At 35.7% G+C, this 22,382-nt stretch overlaps 1 protein-coding gene across 3 annotated transcripts in view; it reads right to left on the bottom strand.

The window, feature by feature from the left end:
- Positions 1-771: 771 nt before the first annotated feature.
- Positions 772-22,382, bottom strand: part of Yme1l1 (YME1 like 1 ATPase) — a 32,958-nt gene continuing 11,347 nt past the window's right edge. For all 3 annotated transcript variants that reach the window (XM_060387445.1, XM_021654593.2, XM_021654592.2), the window contains exons 5-19: positions 21,515-21,624; positions 20,024-20,174; positions 19,352-19,435; positions 15,813-15,895; positions 13,759-13,849; positions 10,341-10,493; positions 9,594-9,726; positions 8,745-8,807; positions 6,250-6,362; positions 5,091-5,246; positions 4,555-4,706; positions 3,375-3,501; positions 3,217-3,290; positions 2,469-2,555; positions 772-1,150 (exon numbers count right to left, since the gene is read on the bottom strand). In XM_060387445.1, the coding sequence (XP_060243428.1) occupies positions 1,007-1,150; positions 2,469-2,555; positions 3,217-3,290; positions 3,375-3,501; positions 4,555-4,706; positions 5,091-5,246; positions 6,250-6,362; positions 8,745-8,807; positions 9,594-9,726; positions 10,341-10,493; positions 13,759-13,849; positions 15,813-15,895; positions 19,352-19,435; positions 20,024-20,174; positions 21,515-21,624 (1,721 nt within the window). In that variant the 3' untranslated portion in view covers positions 772-1,006. The remainder of the gene's footprint in view (positions 1,151-2,468; positions 2,556-3,216; positions 3,291-3,374; positions 3,502-4,554; positions 4,707-5,090; positions 5,247-6,249; positions 6,363-8,744; positions 8,808-9,593; positions 9,727-10,340; positions 10,494-13,758; positions 13,850-15,812; positions 15,896-19,351; positions 19,436-20,023; positions 20,175-21,514; positions 21,625-22,382) is intronic.

The following is a 22,382-nucleotide window of genomic DNA, read 5'->3' on the forward strand; positions in this document are numbered from 1 at the left end:
GAAGCTCTGGCAACATTTTCAGTTTAAAATTGTACCAAAATTTAAGATTATTTAAAAAGGTCCCTTTAGTTATACCTATTTCCTTCAATGAAGACCATATACACCCTCAACGAGAAAACTGAATGTAATTTTAATAGTTCCTTCAAGAATGTAATCTGGTTGTAAAACCAAATGCAATGCACTCTCTGCTCTACTGATTTGGATATGAAATTACCTATAAACCCTGTAACATGTGCAGGTGGCACAAGCCTTCCACTTCTGACAAGGTGGAAGTTGAAAGACCACTTTGAAAGAAACTAAGTTTTTTGTTTCATTTGATTTTGAGATTAAATGTACTTATGTAATTTTCAGAATATAATGTGTTATTTGTTTACTTCATAAAAACTGTTGTTCTGAAATAAATTTCATCAGACAGTAATATCTGAAAGAAAATGGGTATGGTATGCATGCAGCATTTTTAAAACATTGCAATCATTTAAATTCTGATTAGCTTTATATTTACAATTCAAATAACTTCTTTTAAAGGCCATTTTACACAGTCAAGAACATAATTATGCACATCTTAATGGCATCTCCACTGATATAAGTGGAAATGATTTACCAAAGAGAAATGTTACTATCAGGAGATGACAGCTTTTTAATTATTTTAGCTTGCAAATTAAAAAATACTTACCAGTAGATAAAGGCACAATTTTTACTCACGTTGAGTAATTAACCACAAAATGACTATTTACTTTCAACATGATTGACTGCCATTTTTCAAACAATGTCTTTAATCCTGACAGCTCTTTATTGATCTTTTCATGTACTTGCTATGGTTTACTAATCTCCAATGGGTGTCATCACAGGAATAACCAAAATCATATAATGTGACAGATAATTGACAAAGTGTTTCACATCCTTCAATTATATATACCAAGTCAAGAGTGAGAGTTGAAGAGTGTTGCAAAAGGAAACTGCAGGACTACATATATTCTTGTAATAAAACCAGCAATATCAAGAGTTATCATCTCACTTCCAATTTCTTCCCCTCAAGAACAATTTGAATCTCTTTGGCATCCAAAGTCTCATAGGTCAACAATGCTTCTGCTAGATTCTTATGTTCTTTTGCATGAGTTTTCAAGATATGTTTTGCTCGTTCATATGACTCCTGAAAAATAAAAGCAATTCATAGAAGAAAATGTAGGAATGCAAAAAACATAAGTAAAAAGAAAATAAAACCAATGTGGCTTAAAATATCTGTTGAGTTATAAAACCAGAAGAGTTTAAAATTATTTCAAAAAAAAAAAAAAAAAAAAAAAAAACCTGTCTTTCCAAAATGTTCACTTTCTTTATTCTAACTAAGAAGGCATTTCTTTCTTCACCCTCCAGCAGCTAATGAAAGTGTGGCTGTCTCATTTGAAAACTGCTTTCCTGAAGTTCTCTTTTCCCAGATACTTCTCTCTTCTCATCACTTCCAGAGTAACCTAACTCTTGCAGAAAGCACTACTCCTCTGAAGGCCAAACTATTTGAATACACTGGCTACCAGAGCCCCTTTAAAAGCCATTTTGTTAATACTGATTACGTTCCTCATTCAACATAATGTTGATACTGATTCAATTCCTCATTCAGCCAGATCTTTTCTTCATTCTAAAAGCTACCTTAAATTATGGGCAACTTCAGTATCTAATACATAAGCAACCTTTCTAATTAGCTCCAGACAGATATACCTATTTCTAACCTAAAATCTTCATTATGATGTCCAAATTCAGTAACTTCTTATTAGACAAAAAACAATCTGCCTACATCAACAGTTTACATCCCAGTTTGGTCTCCAAGTTCTTCAGTTAATGGCATAAACAATATAGTTACCAGAGGCAAAATTCTGGAAAATGGTTTCAGCTGCTCTTAACTTTCACAACTGATATATAACGTTTTACGCCTACATCTTTTTTATGTTTTATTTATTTATTTGAGGCTAATATCAAATGTACTGTGCAGCAGGCCAAGGATGAGCCTGAACTTGTAATCCTCTTGACTCCACCTTCCAAGAGCTAAGAGTAGAGGCATGTGATACCAGGTCTAGTTTTCTGGGGTGTGGGAAATTGAACCAAGTACTTTGTACATACTAGGCAATCACTACCAACTGAACCACATCCCTAAATCTCATTAGTATCTCTTGAGCACACTCAGTACTTCTTCATCTGTTATATTATATAGGGTAAAATATAGAAACATTGTTATCATTACTCGTTTGTTTGCAGTGCTAGGGACTAAATCCCCAGACGTTTTATAAGCTAGGCAAGTACTTTCTAATGAACTATTATTTTTAAATGCTAATCATTTAATTATTAATTTATAATTTCTAATAATATTTAAAATTATAATTAGCAATTAATTATCACTTTATTATCTTTTTAAAAATACTTAGGCACATTTTATATTAAAATAATAATAATAATAACAATCAAGCTCAGAAAAATATTACCCGTAGAAGGATTCTTATTTCTTGTTCAATGGCAGATTGAGTTTCAGGACTTAGTTTTCCTGTGTCACTGTAGGTCATAACTCCAAGCTAATGTCAAACAGAATAAAGTAATTGAACAAATTACTATTCAAGAAATTCAGCAAGTAAATTCAAGTAAGTACAAGCCTACATATAAGCAAAATTTAGGTGTGGCAGTGGGGGACAAAAAATGCAACATAAAAAATGTTGAGTGCCCGCACTCTGAGAGGCAGAAAAGCAGGTAGATCTCTTTGTGACTTTGAGGCCAGGCTGGTTTACAAAGTGAGTCCAGGATAGCCAAGGCTACACAGAGAAATTCTGTCATGAAAAACAAAAACAAACACACAAACAGAAAAAGGTGAGTGCAATCAAATAACATTTTTTGGAAACCATAAAGACAAATCAAAACAGCAAATGTGAGTATGATATAAAAATGTAAGTCTAAGCGCCTTCTCAGAAAATCCTGGCAGCTCTCCCGTATCTACAAATCCATAGTCCACGTGCCTCATGGGTTGCAAATGATAATGTAGGAATGTGAAATACTGAAATGTAAAATAATAAGGTCCGAAAGAGTAGCTAAATAAATTATCAGTTTATTAGTTCATGATGTTGAAGCAGAAAAAAGCTGTATTACTAGTCAGATTAATGCTCAGAAAAAGTCTCAAATGAATTAGGAATCAGACAAGGAAAAAATGTTATCGACTCATAAATCTATCAAAAGAACCACTACCTTTTCACTCATTCCAAATTTGGTAACCATCCTCTTTGCAATTTTTGTCGCATTATCAAAATCACTAGAAGCACCTAGATTAAAAAATAAACATAACTTGAAAATATCTTTAAAAGAATAATTATAAGTTTAAAGAAAATACTCTATCAAAAACGAACCTGTTGTTATATGATCAGTTCCAAATATGAGCTCCTCTGCAACTCTTCCTCCCATACTAACATCCATTTGTGCAAGCAACTGGGATCTAGTTTCATTCCATCTGTCATTCTCAGGCAACAGTGAGACCTACACAATTTAATAAGCACATAGTAACAAAGAAAAGACATTCAGACACACTTCTGACTTTTTTTTCTCCCCTCCCCCCCTTTTTTTTTTGAAGACAAGATTTCTTTGTGTAGTCTTGGCTGTCCTGAACTCTTTTGTAGACCAGGCTGGCCTCGAACTCAAGAGATCCACCTACCTCTGCCTCCCTGAGTGCTGGATTTATAGGCATGCACCAACATGCCTGGCTACCAGAGACACTTCTGAAATAAGTTACATTCATAACCAAAGTTATTTAATTGTTTTCCATAGACAGTAATCAGGATAATAATGCTGAAAGTCAAGAGATTTGACAAGACATGATCACCAGGTAACTTAATGACAAAAGCAACATGAAAAACAAAAGCTTCTATAAAAATGCATCTTACAAATAATAGGTACATAATACTGCAATAGGATTTTCCAACTGCACAAAAATATATTAGCACAGTTAAGTACAAGCCTATATATAATTTCAAGATTGACACATATACTAAGAAATATCTTAGAACTATGTAAGCAGCCACTATGACATCTTTGTCTTTGTGCCTTATTTACAGTTTTATAAATTATATTCTATATCCACTCTTCAACTGGTGTAGACATGTAACACCTGAAATATGAAACTACTCTGACAGAAACTTATAGCAAATAGATCTAAGTTTAATGTTGTTCAGGAAATCAAAAAGGATAAAAATCATTAGGAAGTTGCAATCTCCTATATAAGCTTACAGAAAGCCATATTTGAAAGTGAATTTTAAAACAAGAAAATGAGGTATGGAAGGCAAGGTGGCTCAAACCTGTGTTTCCAGGACTTGTAAAGGTGAGGCAAGAGGATTATCACAAGTTCCAGGCAAATCCGGGCTACACAGAGAATTCTAGACCACTCTGAGCTACAAAATGAGAAGTGAGACCCGGTCTCAAAGCAAATAAACAAATCAACTCCACAAAAATAAAAGAGAACATAGTTCAGTGGTGAGAGTTTGAGTTACATGTGTCTCTAGAGGAGGAAGTGAGGAAGGTCTATAGGGAACTTACATGTCCAAGTGTTGGCCCTCGTGGCATGATTGTCGCTTTATTGATTGGCATTGCATCCTTTGTGTAATATGCAATAATAGCATGACCAGATTCATGATAGGCTGTTATAGTTTTGTTTTTGTTATCAATTTCCACACTTCTTCTTTCTGGTCCTAAGAGAAGTAACATACTACATTATGATCGCATATTTAACTGGTAAGTGTGGTAGGCTATAATTCCAACCCTCTAGAGGCAAGAGTTCCGTGTTAGATCATGATTCACTGTGATAAGAAGGAAGACATAAACATACACAGAGAGAGACAGAGAGAGAGAATGTGTGAGCATGCATTATGAAGGATGGAGGAATGGCGGTCAGAGGTTGAGGCAGAATGACTACCAGAAGTTCACAGCCAGCCCGAGGAACATAGTGGAAGTGAGGGACAGCTGACCAGTTTGGATTATAGAATGAAAGCCAGTCTCTAAATAAAAAGATAAGGAAGGGTAAAAACAAAGAAAAAGGTAAACTGCAGAACAGGATATAAAGAAGGAAGACATACCCATTAGAATTTTATCCTTAGAAAACTCTAGTTCCTTCATGGTAACCATTTCTTTTCCATCAACTGCTGCCTTTAATGCAGCTTGGTTCACAAGATTCTCCAACTCTGCACCAGAAAACCCAACAGTACCTCTAGCTATGATTTCTGGATCAACAGCTATAAAAAAAGAGAACATAATAAATCTCCATTACTAAACAGAAGCACTTTAAATTAAACTCACATTTTGAAGGTAAGAGGAACACAATTAACTCTAAATTGCAACTTAAAACATACCTTAAAACTAAAACTGAATTTAATCAAACTTAAAACTATCAAAATATACCATTTTAAGTTAATATTACTAGTTACTATCAATTAGTAATAATGAATATTGTTAATAATAATAAATTATTTTAATAATGAAACTTCAAGAAAAGTCCTGACTTGTATTAGCTTTCTGAAAACAAAACAGAGAAAGTGGAGTTGCTGGCAATGAAATTAGACACTTCAAAATATGACCTAAGCTGGCCTGGAAAGGGAGCCTAGCAGTTAAAGAGCACCAACTCCTCTTGCAGAGGACCCAGATTCAGTTCCCAGCATTCACAGGGCAGCTCCTCTTCTGGCCTCTACTGATACTGCACACGTGGTATAAATACATGTAGACAAAATAGTTATACATATACAAAGATAAAAATATCTTAAATATCTCCTACATTATGTCTACCCAGCTACAAATTCAAAGAGCAAGCTCACAGTCCAAACTCTTTTCTATTAAATTTCCCCTTGAAATACCCTGGTCCCTCCTTATAAAGAGATATACTGGAAAATACTGCAGCTTATACTACTGTCACTTATTTTCAAGTATCCCTTATGTCCATATGCCTTGTTTTATATTCTGCTTTCCTCCTAAACTGAGCCAAATTTTTTGTATTTTATATTTTTATTTAAAATCTATACATACATCTTCATATATACATATGCCTGTCTACATACTCCAAACAATCACGATTCAGGAATAAAATATCCTAGATACACACAAACTGAACAATACACATATGTGTATAAAGAGGACCAAAAAGTTAACTAGTCTGAGACATAAACCAGATATGGACAATAGGATGGTTAGGTATATTTCCAGTTTCCAGAAATAACAATGCTTGAATTAAGGAATAGGACTCACACTTATCAAACTTTATTTTATTGAGATACCATTTCAAAATTTCAGTCCGACCCTTCACATCTGGCCTTGGAACTGTAACCTGCATGTCAAAACGACCAGGACGTATTAAGGCACTAAGGAAAAAATAAAAAGAATACATATAAATCAATAAGCTGAAGATGCTAGCACATGCTAAATATGTGATGGGAAAACAATGATAACCGCAGATAAGAAAAAATTCCGAATGTTTGTACAGTTCCCTCAGAAGCACGAAGATGTTCAGTTTCACAGGAACTGCACACCCATAGTCCCAGACCAACCTGTACTATGTACTGTAACCTGGTGTGAAATATTAACGAACATAAGGTAGACAAAAAGGTTCACTTATATATGCGTGCAACTAAGGTGGCATTATTTCTCTTCTTCCTCCCTATTCTGAGTCCACCTTCCCTTTTCCCATTTCCCACTTCAGATTTTCCTCTCTATTGCACCTGTGCCCCTTCCCCAATGGCTCTTTTTTATTTCCTGGTTTGTTCGGTTACTCCAGGTTATATATTCACACCTGAAGCTTTGGAGCTGGATGCATGGATGCCTGTCTACCACCGATTTTTTTTTTCTTGACATCTTTTGAGGGCAGGGCCTCTACATAGCCCCAACAGTTCTTGAACTATGTAGCCCAGGCTGGCCTCAAACTCATAGAGATCTGCCCGTCTCTTCCTCCAAAATGCTGAGAATAATTGTGTGTTGTAAGATGTCCAGCATATTTTAACTGCCTACCTAGAAATATAATATATGTAATTCACTACGTGTGTGTGTGTAAAACATCTAACAAAAAACCAAGAGCAGGCAGGAGTCTGTTGGTCAGTGTTGTCCAAGAGACTCCTACAACATTAAAGGCTATAGCTATTGTTTTTGTCTGCCCCATTAGTGAAAAGTAAGTTTATATGGATGAAGCACATGTACTTCAGACCCAGGACACAGAAACTTCTGAGCCAGAACTCATCTGAATGCCTCTTCTCTGAAGACTAGTTTTCATATTAGAAGGCACCATGCAAGCTTTCAAAAAGAAAAGCAACCAACAGTCCTACCCAACTATGATACCTATGAACCAATAATGACCAACATGGCAAGATAACCCTAACAGTTCAGCAGTGGTATGCATACTTTGGTGATAACCAATAGCTCTGTAATTGCACTTAAAACCCACTCAACAAGAGGGAAATCATACTGGTACTAGACACCTAGGCAGCTACCCAGGGCTAGTAAAGGATCATAGAGGAGAATCTACAACTGCTATTTTACTAAACCAGCACAATAGCTAACTACATTCTAAAAATTTGTCCTTATATCCACAGATAAGTATAGTCTTCATCAAGGAAACTTCTCTCTGCAACTGACAGGGACCATTATAAAAAAACTACACCTGATCAAAATGCAGAGTTGTGGAGCTCAGTCTCAAAAGATGGGGTCGGAAGATTGTGAGAGCCAGAGGACCAGAGTGCTCGGTATAAAACTGTGTATCCTACAACATCAGGAGCTACACTTACAGTGTCTCACCAACACGACTGCCTAAACATGGCCTCAAAAAAGGTGATGCCATGTTATACTAACACGGAGGGTGAAAGTTCATGATGTCTCAACTCTAGACAAAGATCTACAGGTAAGTAAAAAATGCTAACAGGAGCAAGTGTTTCCCAGGGAGAAGTATATCAAACAGCCCAAAAAACATACACACACAAGTTACACTATATACACTAAGCGGATGCACTTATGTAGTTAGGAATACACACCCCCCAAAAGCTAAAGAAAAAAGGCAAGGAATTTAAAAAAGAGTCTGCCTTTTTTTTGGGGGGTGGGGGGGTAGGGAGAAATACATGGGAGGACTTGAAGGAAGAGAAGAGGGGGAAGAAATGATGTAATTATATTATGACCTCAAAAATAAAACAATCATTTAAAAAACACACATTCCCTTCTTAATTGCTAGAGTGCTAGACTGCTGGGCCCAATCCCCTAAGGTTGGAGTTATCACTGGCTGTAAGCTAGAGGGCCTGGATGATGGGGTGATGGGAGCCACACTTAGCTCTACTGCAAGGACAGTCTGTGTTCTAAACCACTGAGCCACCTCTAGATCCACTCCCACAGAAACTTTTTATGCTATAAATCTCACTTTTGAAATGCTTTCTGTTTAAATGTGATACATGTTTTCAATATTACTGAGAAATAATTCTAACAGTTCTGAATTAAAAGTAAATAATCCACTTGTGTTTTAATATTTTAGGTTTTGCAAACATCACTTTGTTATAATTTTAGAATTATTTTCTTCTTTAGGAATTCTATGTCCACTGGTTGGGGTTATAATTCCCCAAGCCTTTGGCAACCACTATTCAGTCTCTGGATTTGCTTAGTCTAAACATTTCCTACAAATGGAACTGTGCAAGATAATATTTTGTGATAGGCTTCGCTCCATATAGTGTTGTAGCATATATTCTTCACAGAATTCTTCTTTTCATACTTACTTATCTAATGCCTCTGGGAAATTTGTGGCACCTATAATGATTACTCCTTCATTGGGCTTGAACCTATAGAGAAAAGAAAATGTATCATTGCACTGAAAACAGAAGTACGGCTTACATGGAACAGCACCTATATACAGAACTGTTCACTGCTAACCTGAATTGAAAATAAATCGATGGTTACATACATCATAAACCATCTGTTAGTTACTTAGGAAAACAATCTCACATAAAAGGCTTGGGAGCCTCTTAAATGCTGAAAAATTATTTTAAAGTATAGCAATTCAAATTATTTGGTGCTAGACCACTATTTAGTCAAAACGTCTAAATTGACAATACACACTGACTTTAAGATAATTCATTCAAGACAACATTTCTTCCTTTTATATTACAAACACTGATATAAGCTTTAACTTCATCACAACACTCAGTCATCAACTATATAAAAACTAGTTGATTATCCCTTATTTGGGGAAGGAAGGAATTTAAGTTAATGCTGGGACCTAATCCAGGTACTCATGCATACTAAAGGCAAAAGAGTCACCACTGAGCTATACCTATATACCATTTCTTTTTTTAAATAGACCAGTTTTGCTTGAGTCATTCTTTTCCTCCTATACATATAATAGAATAAATGAATGAGAGGAACTCATACATCAATTAGTAATATAAACAGTATTGAAAGAAAATGTTGACACTATTGCCTAAACATGTAACATTTAACATCTATACAATTTTACCAAATCCTTCATAAGAACAACTTGTATAAATCCAAGTCTCTAAATTGTCTTTAAAATATGATAAATGCTAATTTTTAAAATATTTCATCATATTTAACAAAGACTCAATTACCCATCCATTTCAGCAAGAAGTTGATTGATAGTCTGTCTTGAATATGGATGCATTGGAGATTCAATTCTCTTTCCACCAACAGAATCTAATTCATCAATAAATATAACACAGGGTGCGTTCGTTTTTGCTTCTCCTAAGAAAACAAAAAAAGATTCAAACAATTTGAAAGAAATCAACATTTTTGAACATAAAAATATTAAGACCTGCTATAAGATTATCAAAGCTTAAAAAAAAAATCACAAGAAAAACGATGTCAAATTTTACTAAGAATAGTAATGTTGCTGGGGTTGTACTATGACAGACCATGATAGAAAACAAGAACTGGTTATCCACTGAAGCTAATAACTATTAATTATATGCTACAGAATAAACTTTCAACAGACCGCAACTTCATCATCTAGTACATCTACCCGACATTATGATTATTTAGCCTATTTTAGAAAAGACTGAAGGGCTCAGTAGAAAATGAACCTGAGTTCAAATTCCTGAACCCAAAAAAAGGTAGAAGAGAAGTGATACACATGCTTCATGCATGGGTACAATCATACATGTGTACATATACGTGCATACTAACACAATAATAATAACAATAACAATAATAATAATAATAAAATTATTTAAATAAAGAGTATAGCTCTGTTAGTTACCTGAAACTAAAATCAATTATCAAGGAAAGGGCAAATAAAACATTACTGTTCCTTTAACTAACAAAGTGTAATACTGTCTAAAATATACATCAAAACATACTAAAAAGATTTCTGATCCTGCTGGCTCCTACACCCACAAACATCTCATCGAATTCTGATCCAGAAGCATAATAAAAAGGAACATCAGCTTCTCCTGCCACAGCTCGAGCAAGAAGTGTCTTCCCCGTTCCTGGGGGCCCAACTAAAAGAATTCCTAAAAGAAAAAGCAAACAAGAATGTGTGGTTACCTTTTTAAATCCCTTGAGAAGAACCTCTAATACAAATAATTATTAATTTCTATAATAGAAATGACAGTAAAGCTCAATATTGATAAACATGGCAAACAAAACCTATTTCTGATAATGTTTCACTTCAAGATTTTTTTTTCTACAACTAATTTTCCTGCACCATTTAAATATTATTTACAGCCACAAGGGGTTGCACACACCTTTAATCCCAGAACTAGAGAGGCAGAAGCAGGTGGATCTATATGAGTTCAAGGACAGCCTAGTAGACAGTTTCAGGCCAAACAGGGAAAGAGAGTGAGACTCTTTTGTGTCAAACAAATTGTATGTGTATGTACACATATATATAAAATGTAGGAATAATAACAAAGGAATACAGCGGCACTTATAACAACATAAAATTCATACTAAAAGATAAACAGCCAAATATAAATGGAAAAATCTTTATAATGCAATTCCATAAAAGGCCAAAAAGTATTTTCTTGAAACAGTTAGTATGAACTAAAAAAAAAAAAAATTCAATAATATTAAAAAATGCTAATTTGGTAATTTGCTAATTAGATAAGATTAGGGAACCATCCTTATTTGTAGGTGACACATAGTTGATGTCTCCAGCTTTCATATGTTCAAGGGAGAAAGGAAGAAAAACAAGTTGACAGAACGTCAAATACTGTTGAGTCTAGGTTGATAATACATAAATGTTAACTGTTGTTATTCCTAGGTTTCCCAAATATTTAAAAGTATTCATACCAGTAAGCTTTTCTCATTATAAATTGAAAAAAGGTAATCCTTGATTTTTTAATCCAGAAACATGGCTGCTCTGGCAAGGGAACACATCCAAAGACCTTCTATGTCTCTGTGATCTGTCTGGAATGCAGACACTGTCTAGATTACAGTAAAATCTGGCTGGAATACAGACACACCCTTAGTAAACACCTTTAATCCCAAACAATGAAGGTAAGGTTAATAGAAGAAGGCAGCCATGTTTGAAAGTGATATCTCATTGAGGGAGAGACAAATGATAAGAGAGAGTGAGTCAGAGATTGGATATGCCCAACTCTCACAAGAACAGGACAAGGGAAAAAAAAAAAGACTACTTAAGGCAGCAAGGAAGTATTTTGTTACTGAGAGTTTAATACAGGGACAGTTTCACAGAGACAAGTTGCAAAGAGAACAAACTAGACACAAGTGAAGACAGAAAAAGCCAAAGAATGAGAAGGAGCCAGGAGATTAAAACATATTGCCAGAATTAGTTTGAGGCCAGATAGAGCAATTCAGTCAGAAGCCAAGAGGAAGCCAGTTTGAATCAGTAAGCTTGAATCAATAAGCCAGAACAGCTGAGTTAAACCAGCCAGCAAGGGTTCAGAAAGAGCTAGAAAGGTTTGGGAATGGCTCTCATCTCATCCCCTCATCTGAGGAAATAAAATTGACATTTACACTAATTTGTATATAACTTTTGTAATTACATTAAAAAGCAATAAAGCTGCAATAATGTTGCATTTTAACATTTAAAAAAAGTAAAAAAAAGATCAAAAACAGCATGAAGCTTATACTAGAATTACCATGTTTTAGTGATATCTAACTGGTTTACCAATTTTGACATAATATATTTTAGTATATATACTTCAAGACTTTGCCATAAATTCATATACTGCTATACTATAAATTAAGTGTAAATATAGTTTTAAATATTCTCTCCTAACTGGAAAAAGATTAGGAAAACATTCTCTTACTTTCTATGCAGAACTCCCACAACAAATGCTCAATGGGCTAAAATAAAATCTGCCTTAAGTCTGCAGTGACTTTGGATCATTTGAAAGAGATACCAAATACCTGCATGTTAACGGTCTGCTTTAGCTACTGGTGTTACTGAAAAGACTGTCAAAGCTCAGAGACTAGTTGGAACAGGTGGGTCACTGGAGGTGTGCTTTTGAAGGGTAGACTGTGTTTTGGATGCCGGACCAAACTTTCCACTCTGCCCTCTACTGCTTGATTTTCTGCCTACTGTGAGGTGAGGAGCTTTGTGCTGTCATGCACAGTAATGCTTAGCCTCTTAAACTATAAGCTTAAAATAAACCTGTCATCTTTTAAAGGCAAAAAACAAATTATAATCTTTAATGCAGTAATCCCAATCCTAAAAATGTTTTGTTTTGTTTTTTTTTAATAAATGTTTCCTGTGCTTCAGGTTAACCTTAAACTTCTGATCCTCCTGCTTCCATTGCCCACATGTTACGATTATAGGCTCCATTTACATTTACAGCATGTTGAGGAGCTAATCTTGAGCTTTGTGCATATTAGATAACCACCATACGAAGTGAAACAGAGACCAACCTATCCCTTAAGCTGAAGGGCAAATCCTATGTTAGTCATGAAATTGCTATTTTTAATAGAAAAAGAATCATATATATGTTTATACAGAAGGATGCATGCTATAAATAATTGGCACTTCAATCTTCATAATTGTAAAGATCATGAGTACAATTTCCACAGTTTCCAATTACCAAAAATCCTTAAGAATCTTCTCATTAAAAAAAAAAAAAAAAACACAAAAAAACCCACACCAACCTTAGGAGTTGGGTTCAATTCAGGGTATGGAGCTTACACACTGTGCACATGGTAAGTGAATTTGATTTCCAGTATTAGAACAAAACAAAACAAAGAAGGACACCAACATCAATGCTTAGTGGGAACGTGGATTCATGCCTGACTCTAATGGGGGTGACATTACAAAGATCGTTCTACAATAACGAATTTGTGTATCAAACAGTGAAGTTAGCAATTTTGTATCCATGTAAAAGTACTAGCTTTAAAACTATACAAAACCTATAGAAAAAAAAATCTCTCTGTTAGGTTAGAGAAATGGCTCAATTCCCAGCACCCACAGAGCAACTCACAATCTCTGTAGCTCTAGTCCTGAGGCAATCAGATGCTCTCTTTTTGCCTCCACCAGCGCCTGGCATATGCATGAGAGGCAGACAGACATGCAGGCAAAGCACCATACATACAGAGACTTTCTACAATTTTAATTTAAAAATCCTTTTTAGTAAATGGACAGCCATGTATTTAAAGAAGCATTACATATTATTAAAAAGTACTTATAGAACTTTGTGTGGAATAAGCACATATTTTTAAAAACAAAAATTAGGAATTGAATTTCAATTAGTTATAATATGATCAAATAAAAATTATAATATGTTTTTACACCAAATCATGATAAAAGGGAGAATATCTTACCTTTGGGAAGTTTACCTCCAAGCACAGTAAACTTTTGTGGATTTTTCAAGAATTCAACAACTTCCTGTAATTCTTGTTTGGCTTCTTCCACCTTAAATGGTACAATTTTCCAAATAATCAAATAATGGTTAGATTATCAAGGTTTCCTCTTTGGCAATCATATATTTAATATACATATGAATGAACTTGGCCTATTTCTGTGAAAGAAACTAACACACTAAAGGTCTTCTCCCAATCCTTACCTCCAGTTACATGGCTTCTCATTTGACGTTCTCACTCTGACTCTCAGGAGAAACAAGTCAAATACATTGGTCAGACTTAAAACTAAAACTATCAGGAAAAACACAGTTTAAGGCCAAAGAGTAAACTAAAAACCTAAACTCTTTTTGATTATATTTCTAGAAAATCCACCCCCCCTCCCAAAAAAAAATTTCCAAAAAATATCATTATATTAGGCATGGTGGTGCATGCTTTTAATTGTAGCACTCAGGAGGAACTCTGTAAGTTTGAGGGCAGCCTAGTCTACAAAGTGATTCTAGGACAGACAGGGCTATTAAATTTTTGTAATGTAAGTAAAAATAAAGCTCCATTCAGTCCTGGCCCCAGGAGAATGGACACATGTTCAGCAAAATACATAAGGTACATACTGACAATACTACAGTCCCAAGCTAGAAACAACCAAAATGTCTATGTCAGTTAGAATAAAGAGTGTATTCTGAAAGCCAGAAAATGCAACCTGTGCAATCGGTATGTATGAGCTACCAAGAACATCATGTTGGGCAAAAGAAGATGCAAAACAGGATATTCAATATACACTGCAGCTACTCAAATGAATACGCAGAAGTATAGTAAAGTATGTGACAGGGTAATAATTGTCCCTTCAGGGATGGAGATAATAAATGGAAGAGGCTTATGGGAGGCTCTGGGTTCTAACATTCTTTGGTAAGCTGAGAATTGATGAAAAATATGTGCTCATTCTTGAAATTTATGTAATTTGAAGCAAATATGTTGAAATTCAAAAAGATTTGGCTGAGTCACTTAAAAAAGAGGACTTATTTAAAAGTACTCAAGGATTCTGCACAGTAAAAGACTATATCTACTTAAAATAATGGGTAAATGGTAATTTTAAATTCTAAGAATAAATCAAGAAACATAAAACACCATTTACTTCTCAAAATAAACAATATCTGTCCCCAATCCCTGTGACAAGAGTATCTCCAGTTGAGCAACAGAAAAGCTACTGGGTGAGGTAGGGTTAATGGCATCAGATAATGATACTCTAAACAGTTCTTATATTTTTAAAGCAGTTCTATATATACACATACTTACATAGTCAAAAATTCTAGGCAAGAAATGATTCTTATGTAAGTTTCTTCAGACTTGACAAAACTTGTGTAATAGTAAACCTATTATGGTAAATTCTACCAAATTACTTTGCTCACATGAATTTAAATATTGTCAGAATCTACTTAATTGTATTGCTTAGCTGTCAGTCTGTCTCTTGTTTTCTACTCAGACATTCCCTCATCCCCACCGCAGGCAGAAACTTAACATATCCCAACCAAAAACAGCTTCAACAAGAATTACATTTTTAAAGATTTATTTTTTAATGATGTATGTGTGTGTGTGTGCATGTAGTATGTGCATGTTGAATGCAAGTGCTCACGAAGGCCAGAAGGTAAGTAGGATCCCCTGGAACTAGAGTTATAAGCAGGTGTGAACTACCCAAAGTACATACTGGGAACTGAATGCAGGTCCTGACAAGAACCGTAAGTGCTCTTAACAACTAGACCATTTATCTCCCTAGTCCCAAGAATTCAATTTAAAGAATTCAATTCTGACTTCAAACCTCAGTCAGAATAGAAAAGGCTTCCACATTACTGATTCAAATTTTAAATAGTCACCATACCGATAACTTTCTGCAATTCAAACAGGGCTCACAGCCTTAAATTGCAAGAAGTTTGGAGGAGCTTGGTATAATCAGATGGAAGCCCAAAGCAGAGTATCAATTAGATAAAATACAAAAAAAAGCAAAAACAAAACACTTAACTTACCCCTTTAACATGTTCAAAAGTGACATTTTTCATCTGGACAGGATCTACCGCAGAGTCAAGTCCTGTGGTTGTCCGGAAGCGCACTAACAGGAAGAAAATGTGTATAGACATTTACTATAAAAATCTAGAAAAATTAAGACACCTAAGTTTCTCAAACTAATCTGAAAGAAAAACCAGAGTCTTCTAGATTCTAGACCATGTTCAAAGACAGTAAATGTTTTCTTCTTATAATCTTTAAATTATAAAATGAAAATCTTAAATTATTTTGGAAACTGATATAGGCCCAAATATTTTAAATTATTTAAAATATTTGTTTTTATCAATCTCTATCTAAATTTGAAACAGCTATTCATTCTTCCAAATTTGTGTTAAATGACCTTCTTGGTCATACTGAGGACCCAATAAGGATAAAGGGGCTAAGAGGACAGCTAATATCTGGCCTGTGAATCAAGGTCAGCAAGGTCCCAGGAAAAAACAAAAACCCTTAAAGGGTCCTACAACCCCAGTACTTCACTGCTGCTCTCCATCAGAGGGTGGAGACCCCAGGACTCTAACCATATGATCTGCAAATAGGAGGACCATTACAGACAGAACGTCTCCCACACTTCCATGAAAACCCATGTGCTCAGCAAGACACTGACCCAGCTCAGGAGATGGCACAGATGGATGGAGGAAAAAGCTAAACAAGCCAAGGGGCTCCTCCTAACTCCGCAAATGTAATCCTCTTTTACTTTCATGATAAAAAGAAAACAGGCTAATTTTTGGCCACCTGTATGGTTTTAAACACCCAACAGGAAATCACAGACAAAAAGTAGATTACTAAAAATAAAAGAACTAGACTATATTTTTTTAAAGGACAAAGAATGATTCAGTACTTATAAGCTTTCCCATTACACCGCCATTAACATTCGAGGTAAGGCATTCACAGCCACCCAAGCTATAATTATCCTATGTGTTTTGTAAATGTAACCATTTTCTCCTGACTAAACCCTGCTGTCTAATTAGACTCATTAACTTTACACAACCTAGAGTCACCTGGGTGGAAGGAACCTCAATCAAGAATTGCCCTGATCAGACTGCTCTGTGGGCAAGTCTGTGGGGCACTGTTTGATTGCTAGCTGCTGTAGAAGGGCTCAGCCCACTGTAGGCAGTTTCATCCCTAGGCAAGTAATCCTGATCTGTGTGAAAAAGCTCACACACTGCTTTTAACTTCCCTCAATAATGGACTGAGAGCCAGATACACCCTTTCCTCCCCAAGCTGTGTTTTATCACAGCAACAGAAAATTAGAATTCTTCAAATTAAAATAGCTAAGGAGGACTTCAGCGCTATTATGACTATCACTGTCAATTTGATATGATCTAGGTGAGAAACTTCTGGACATGCCTACAAAGGAGTTTTTAATTGGATTGAGATCAAAGAGCAACCTAAATGAAGGTGAGGGTCCTGAACTGAATAAAAAGGAGAAAGTGAGGCTGGAGAGATGGCTCCATAAGAGCACTAGCTGTTCCTTCAGAGGTCCTGAGTCCAATTGCCAGCAACCAAGTGGGGACTCACAACCATCTATAGTGGGATCTGAAGCCCTCCTCTGTCTGATGCTCTCTTCTTTCACGCAGGTATACATGCAAATAGTGCTCATATACATAAATAAATAAATCTTTGAGACAGAGAGAGAGCTAGAAAGTGAACTAAATACCAACATGATTTTCTCTAGCTCCTGACTGAGCTGCAATATAACCAGCTACCTCAAGCTGCTGCTGTGACTGTATCCTAGAACTGTGAGCCAAAATAAATAATCCCTCTCTTAAGTGGCTTTTGGCAGATATTTTACTACAGCAATGAGAATAGTAGCTGATAAACTTGTTGACAAAGACTCTGCGTCTCTAAGCCCAAAGCTCAGCTATTATCCCAAAAGACATTCTATCTAGGATACATCTTAAACCAAATCACAGAGCTCTTTCAGCTGAAATCTTATCCAAGCCACCCAAGGCTAATCAGGACCTTTTGGGGGCTAAAAGCTGTGATGGTCTGAATGAGAAAGTTTCCAGTAGGCACAAATATGTAAACACCTGGTCCTCAATTGGTGGCGCTACTCAGGAAGACTATGGAACCTTCAGGACTTTCCTGGTAGAAGTGTAAGCTTTGGGAGCTCATAGTCTTAGCCCACATCCATTTCACTCTCTGCTTTCTGCATGACTGAAAATGGGATCAATTAGCTGGCTCCCTGCTCATTTCCAGCCTCTACGCCATCCCTACTATTACGGACTCTAATCCTCTAGGACCACTAGCCAAAACAAACTTTATTACTTTTGTTTTGTGGGCTTTGTTTTCATTTTTTGGAGACAGGGTATGTAGCTCTGGCTCCCTTGGAAATTGCTATATACATCAGGATGGCCTCCTACTTACAGGTATACCTGCCTCTTGCTGAGGTGAAATGTGTGCATCACTAAACCCAGCTACCACATACTCATAAAACCAGGTCTAGAATTATATCTCATTGGCTATTCATGGAGGAAATGGGTTATACCTTACTGGTCAAAGACTTTAGAGTCTTTCTTTCTTTCTTTCTTTCTTTCTTTTTTTTTTTTTTTTTTTGAGACTGGATTTCTCTGTGTACAGACCTGGCTGTTCTGGAATTTGCTTGTAGGCCAGGCTGGCCTCAAACTCACAAAGATCCACCTGCCTCTGCCTCTTGAGTCCTAGGATTAAAGTCTGAGACCATGCTCAGACTTTGTATTCTTAACTGCTGCTCTTCCTCCTTCAGATAATCCTGTAACAGTAAACTCCATAGATCTTAGTCCTTTGGATTTCTAAGGCCTCAACAGCATCAAGTGCCTTAAAAACCAGTCTATTCCATTTTACACATTATTAGTCAGACTGACTTAACATCTCCTAAGTGTCTTTAGGGTCTCAATTCTTCAGGGGGTATTGTTAAATAGCTGGTTGGACAGTTAGCTATTAGCAGGCTTTTGTGGGGGGGGGAGGTCACTGGGATGGGCTCCCCATTCATAATCAGAGACTTTAAAGGAGACTTTAAAACCAAGAACTGAAACTAAAGGAAAACTGCTGGTCAAAGTACTAGAGCTAAGTCTTTTCTGACCTATGCAGAGGTCATCACTAAATAACTCTACAAGATTACTATTTAGCTGGGAGCTGATAAAGAATAAAGATACAGGGACTAGAAAGATAGCCTAGTGGTTAGGCGTACTAGCTACTCTTGAAGAGTATCTGGGTTCAGTTTCTATCACCCACATGCTATTTCACTTTAATAATGTAATTATTCTGACACAACTAGCCACAGAAATAAAACTTTGAAACTACTACTTTAAACCCAGCATAAACAAAATAGCACAGTAACTTTTTTAAGTCCAACTGAATGAATTGTCTTACTCTTCAAATATTCTTCCCCAGTAACAACCTTAATTTCAACAACAACAAAAAAAAATTTGGTAAGATAATAAAATATTTTGTATATTAGCAACTATAAAATTCAGATGCTTGAGGAGGAAACAGATTAACTCAGACAAATTAAAGTCTTTACCAGATAAAAATGGGTTTTTTAAGAGTCCATAAATGCCAAACAGGAGCAGAATAAAAAGGATCAGACGAGTTCGCCTTAAGGAATCTGGAAGAAGGAAAAGCCTTGAATTAAATGACATTAATGAACTATAACACATTTATGGCAAACATTAGGTCATTACTGTTTTGAGTTTAATGTATAAGTTAAGAGTTTAAGCCGAGAATATTCTCACCGGTAGAATGTTTGCTTGGCATTCCTGAAGCCCTAGGTTGAATCTTGAGAACAATAACAGACTGCTCTTAAAGTTTAGGTTTGCAGAAAAGTGGAAAGTATATCTACCACACACCGTGCCCTGTGTCCCCAAGTCACCAACTAATATGCATTTTTGTAGTAAACTCGTTAACAATAACCCAGTATTGTCATAGTTTTATCAAGTATAATTTATGTGAGGGTTTAATCTTGGTGTGAGACAATCAGTAAGTTGTTTAAAAATTCATTTAGATATCACATAAGATTTTTATTGTATTTTCAAGTGTGTGTATGTGTTTGTTTTCCCTTTGCTGGTCACCTTGCTTCCCATGAACAGTTATCTTACACACATACCAAGATAACTGTTTTGAAATTAAGAAAGGTTTCTGTGACTTTAAGCAGAGGACTAAGTACCCTTCCAACTATCCCTTCTAACCATCATACCATTGGTCTTCTGCGTGAGAGCTTGAGCTTTGAGAAAACCCTCCGCAAAACCAGTTTTAAATGCATCTTGGTGAGCTTCAGGTATGTTTTTAGTTTTCATAAGTTTGTCCAAACTCTCAAGATCTGTTCCTCTGTCCCGCAAAAGAAACCCCTAAAAATATAAGAAAATACAACATGTCATAAAGATACAAAAAAGGCAGTGTCTGAAGATTTTCAGTCTACTGGAAAAGTTAAACAACTGGCACACTTTACAAATAATGCTGGTATTCTGCTAGAAGCAATAGGTACAGCAATACAATGTATGCTTCCGCGGGAAAACAGAAATCCCTTGCTTACAACAGGGCACTGAAGCTAGAGAAGTGACTCAGCTGTTAAAGGCATGGAACCAAAACATCAAGAGAATGGTACATCAAAACCACACACAGAAGGTTGGATCTTTGTAAATCAGTGTTTGCTTAGCATACATGAGGCCTTCATCTTGATCCACAGAACCACATAAACTGGACGTGGTAGCACAAGTATGCAATGCCAGCACATGAGAGGTGAAGGCAGGAGAATTGGAAGTTTAAGGAAATCCTTAGGTACACAGAGAATCATGTGCTACATGAGACCATCTATCCAACCTCCAGAGCTCTCTCCCCCTAAAAGTCATAGAGTCAGGCATCATGTCCTAGGTCTATAATCTTAGGACTTGAGAAGGGAGGATTGTGAGTTTATGAAAACTGTCACACATACACACACACCAAACAAATATACACACAGGGAACAAACACCCATGAACAAACAATTTGACAGAACAGTATGAAATAATGTGCAAAATAATGTCCAAAAACTAATGTGGTAAGATGCAAAGGCAAGATAAGAGAATAAAGGTATTTAATGACCAGCATAATCAGGATGAGAACAGAAAAATGGTCAATAAATATATAAAAAAAAAAAAAAACGCTGTTATGTGAGACTGAGTTGGGTAATAAAGCACGGCAATGCATTAATGAGATCACCATTTTAGAAGCAATGATGATACAAATTTAGAGGCAAGACTGAAAGTAGCAAGAATAGAAACAAAGGGATTAAATGAACACTTATTAGAGTAATCCAGGTAATAATCTATTAGAGTATCAGTGTATAACAGTGAAACTAGGATGAAGGAAAAGACTGAAGAAATCTTAACTGGGCCAAGTGGCTCACATTTGTAATCTCAGCTTTGAAAACCTAGCCTTCAGTTTGAGGCCAGACTAGGCTACACAGTGAGATCCAGAACAATCTGGGCTGCAGAATAGGGGGTAGATACCATATTCCATTGTATAGTTGTATAAAATTCTCAAGATTAAAGAAACAGGTTTCAAGATTTAAAGCCACAAAAGTTAATTAAGTAGTTAATTATCACTGATGGACAGAAGAGGGTAGGGGTTCCATCAACTAGAAAAATGAAATACTTAAAAGGTTTTGATGTTTCAATTATTACTTTCTAAATCACAAAGAAGCAATTACCTTCACAAATGATGGTGCTATATTTTGTGCTTCTGCTAATCTTTCAGAGGTAGACTGCAAACGCCGTGTCCTTGATTTCAAAGTTTTAAAACCCCGAGACTGTATGAAAACTGAACAAAACAGTATCAATTACTTTGTAGCTACAATAAAGAAAAATGATCACAAGTCTGACCCCCCCTTATTGTACATCCGAATTAGTATCTAAGTTTTAGAGACAGTTTAATTCTGCTGATGTTTCAATATGCTTTACCTTTTTCTAAACACTGAACATGTTGATAGCAGGAAAAGTAAAAACAAAAGATTTTACAATATAATGTAGAAAACAAAAAAGTAACAAACTGTGACACTAAAAACCAAAAGCTAAATTATTGAAATTGATTTAATATAAATAATTAACTTTAAATTTTCTTCAGTAGTTGTGTTTCAAGTACCAAAAAAATATCAAAGTATATACTATAATTCCTTAAATCTTAAATCTCTTTCCCAATGTAGTCATTCTTAATAATTCTGTAACCACTCTCAAATGCCTGTACACACACATTCTTCTTTTACTTACTTTTTAAACTTCTGAAACAAGGAAAGGTTACACAGTCAAGCTACAGTGGAGCTCATAATCCTCTGCCTTTCTAATGCCAAGAGCAGACACAAGGCTACACAGATAATCTTCCTATAAAAAGTATTCCAAGTTCGGTAAACCAGCATGTGCCTATAATCCCAGCACCGAGGAAGGTAAGGCAAAAAAACCTGTGAGCTCAAGAAAACCATGAGCTCCCCTGGGCTACATAGTGAGACAGGGTGCCAATAAAACGTTCTAGAAATAAAGTTTGCTCAACTATATGGATATATTTCAGAATACAACTGAGTACAT

Source organism: Meriones unguiculatus, chromosome 7 (genome assembly GCF_030254825.1).
Source record: "Meriones unguiculatus strain TT.TT164.6M chromosome 7, Bangor_MerUng_6.1, whole genome shotgun sequence".
NCBI classification, from domain to species: domain Eukaryota; kingdom Metazoa; phylum Chordata; class Mammalia; order Rodentia; family Muridae; genus Meriones; species Meriones unguiculatus.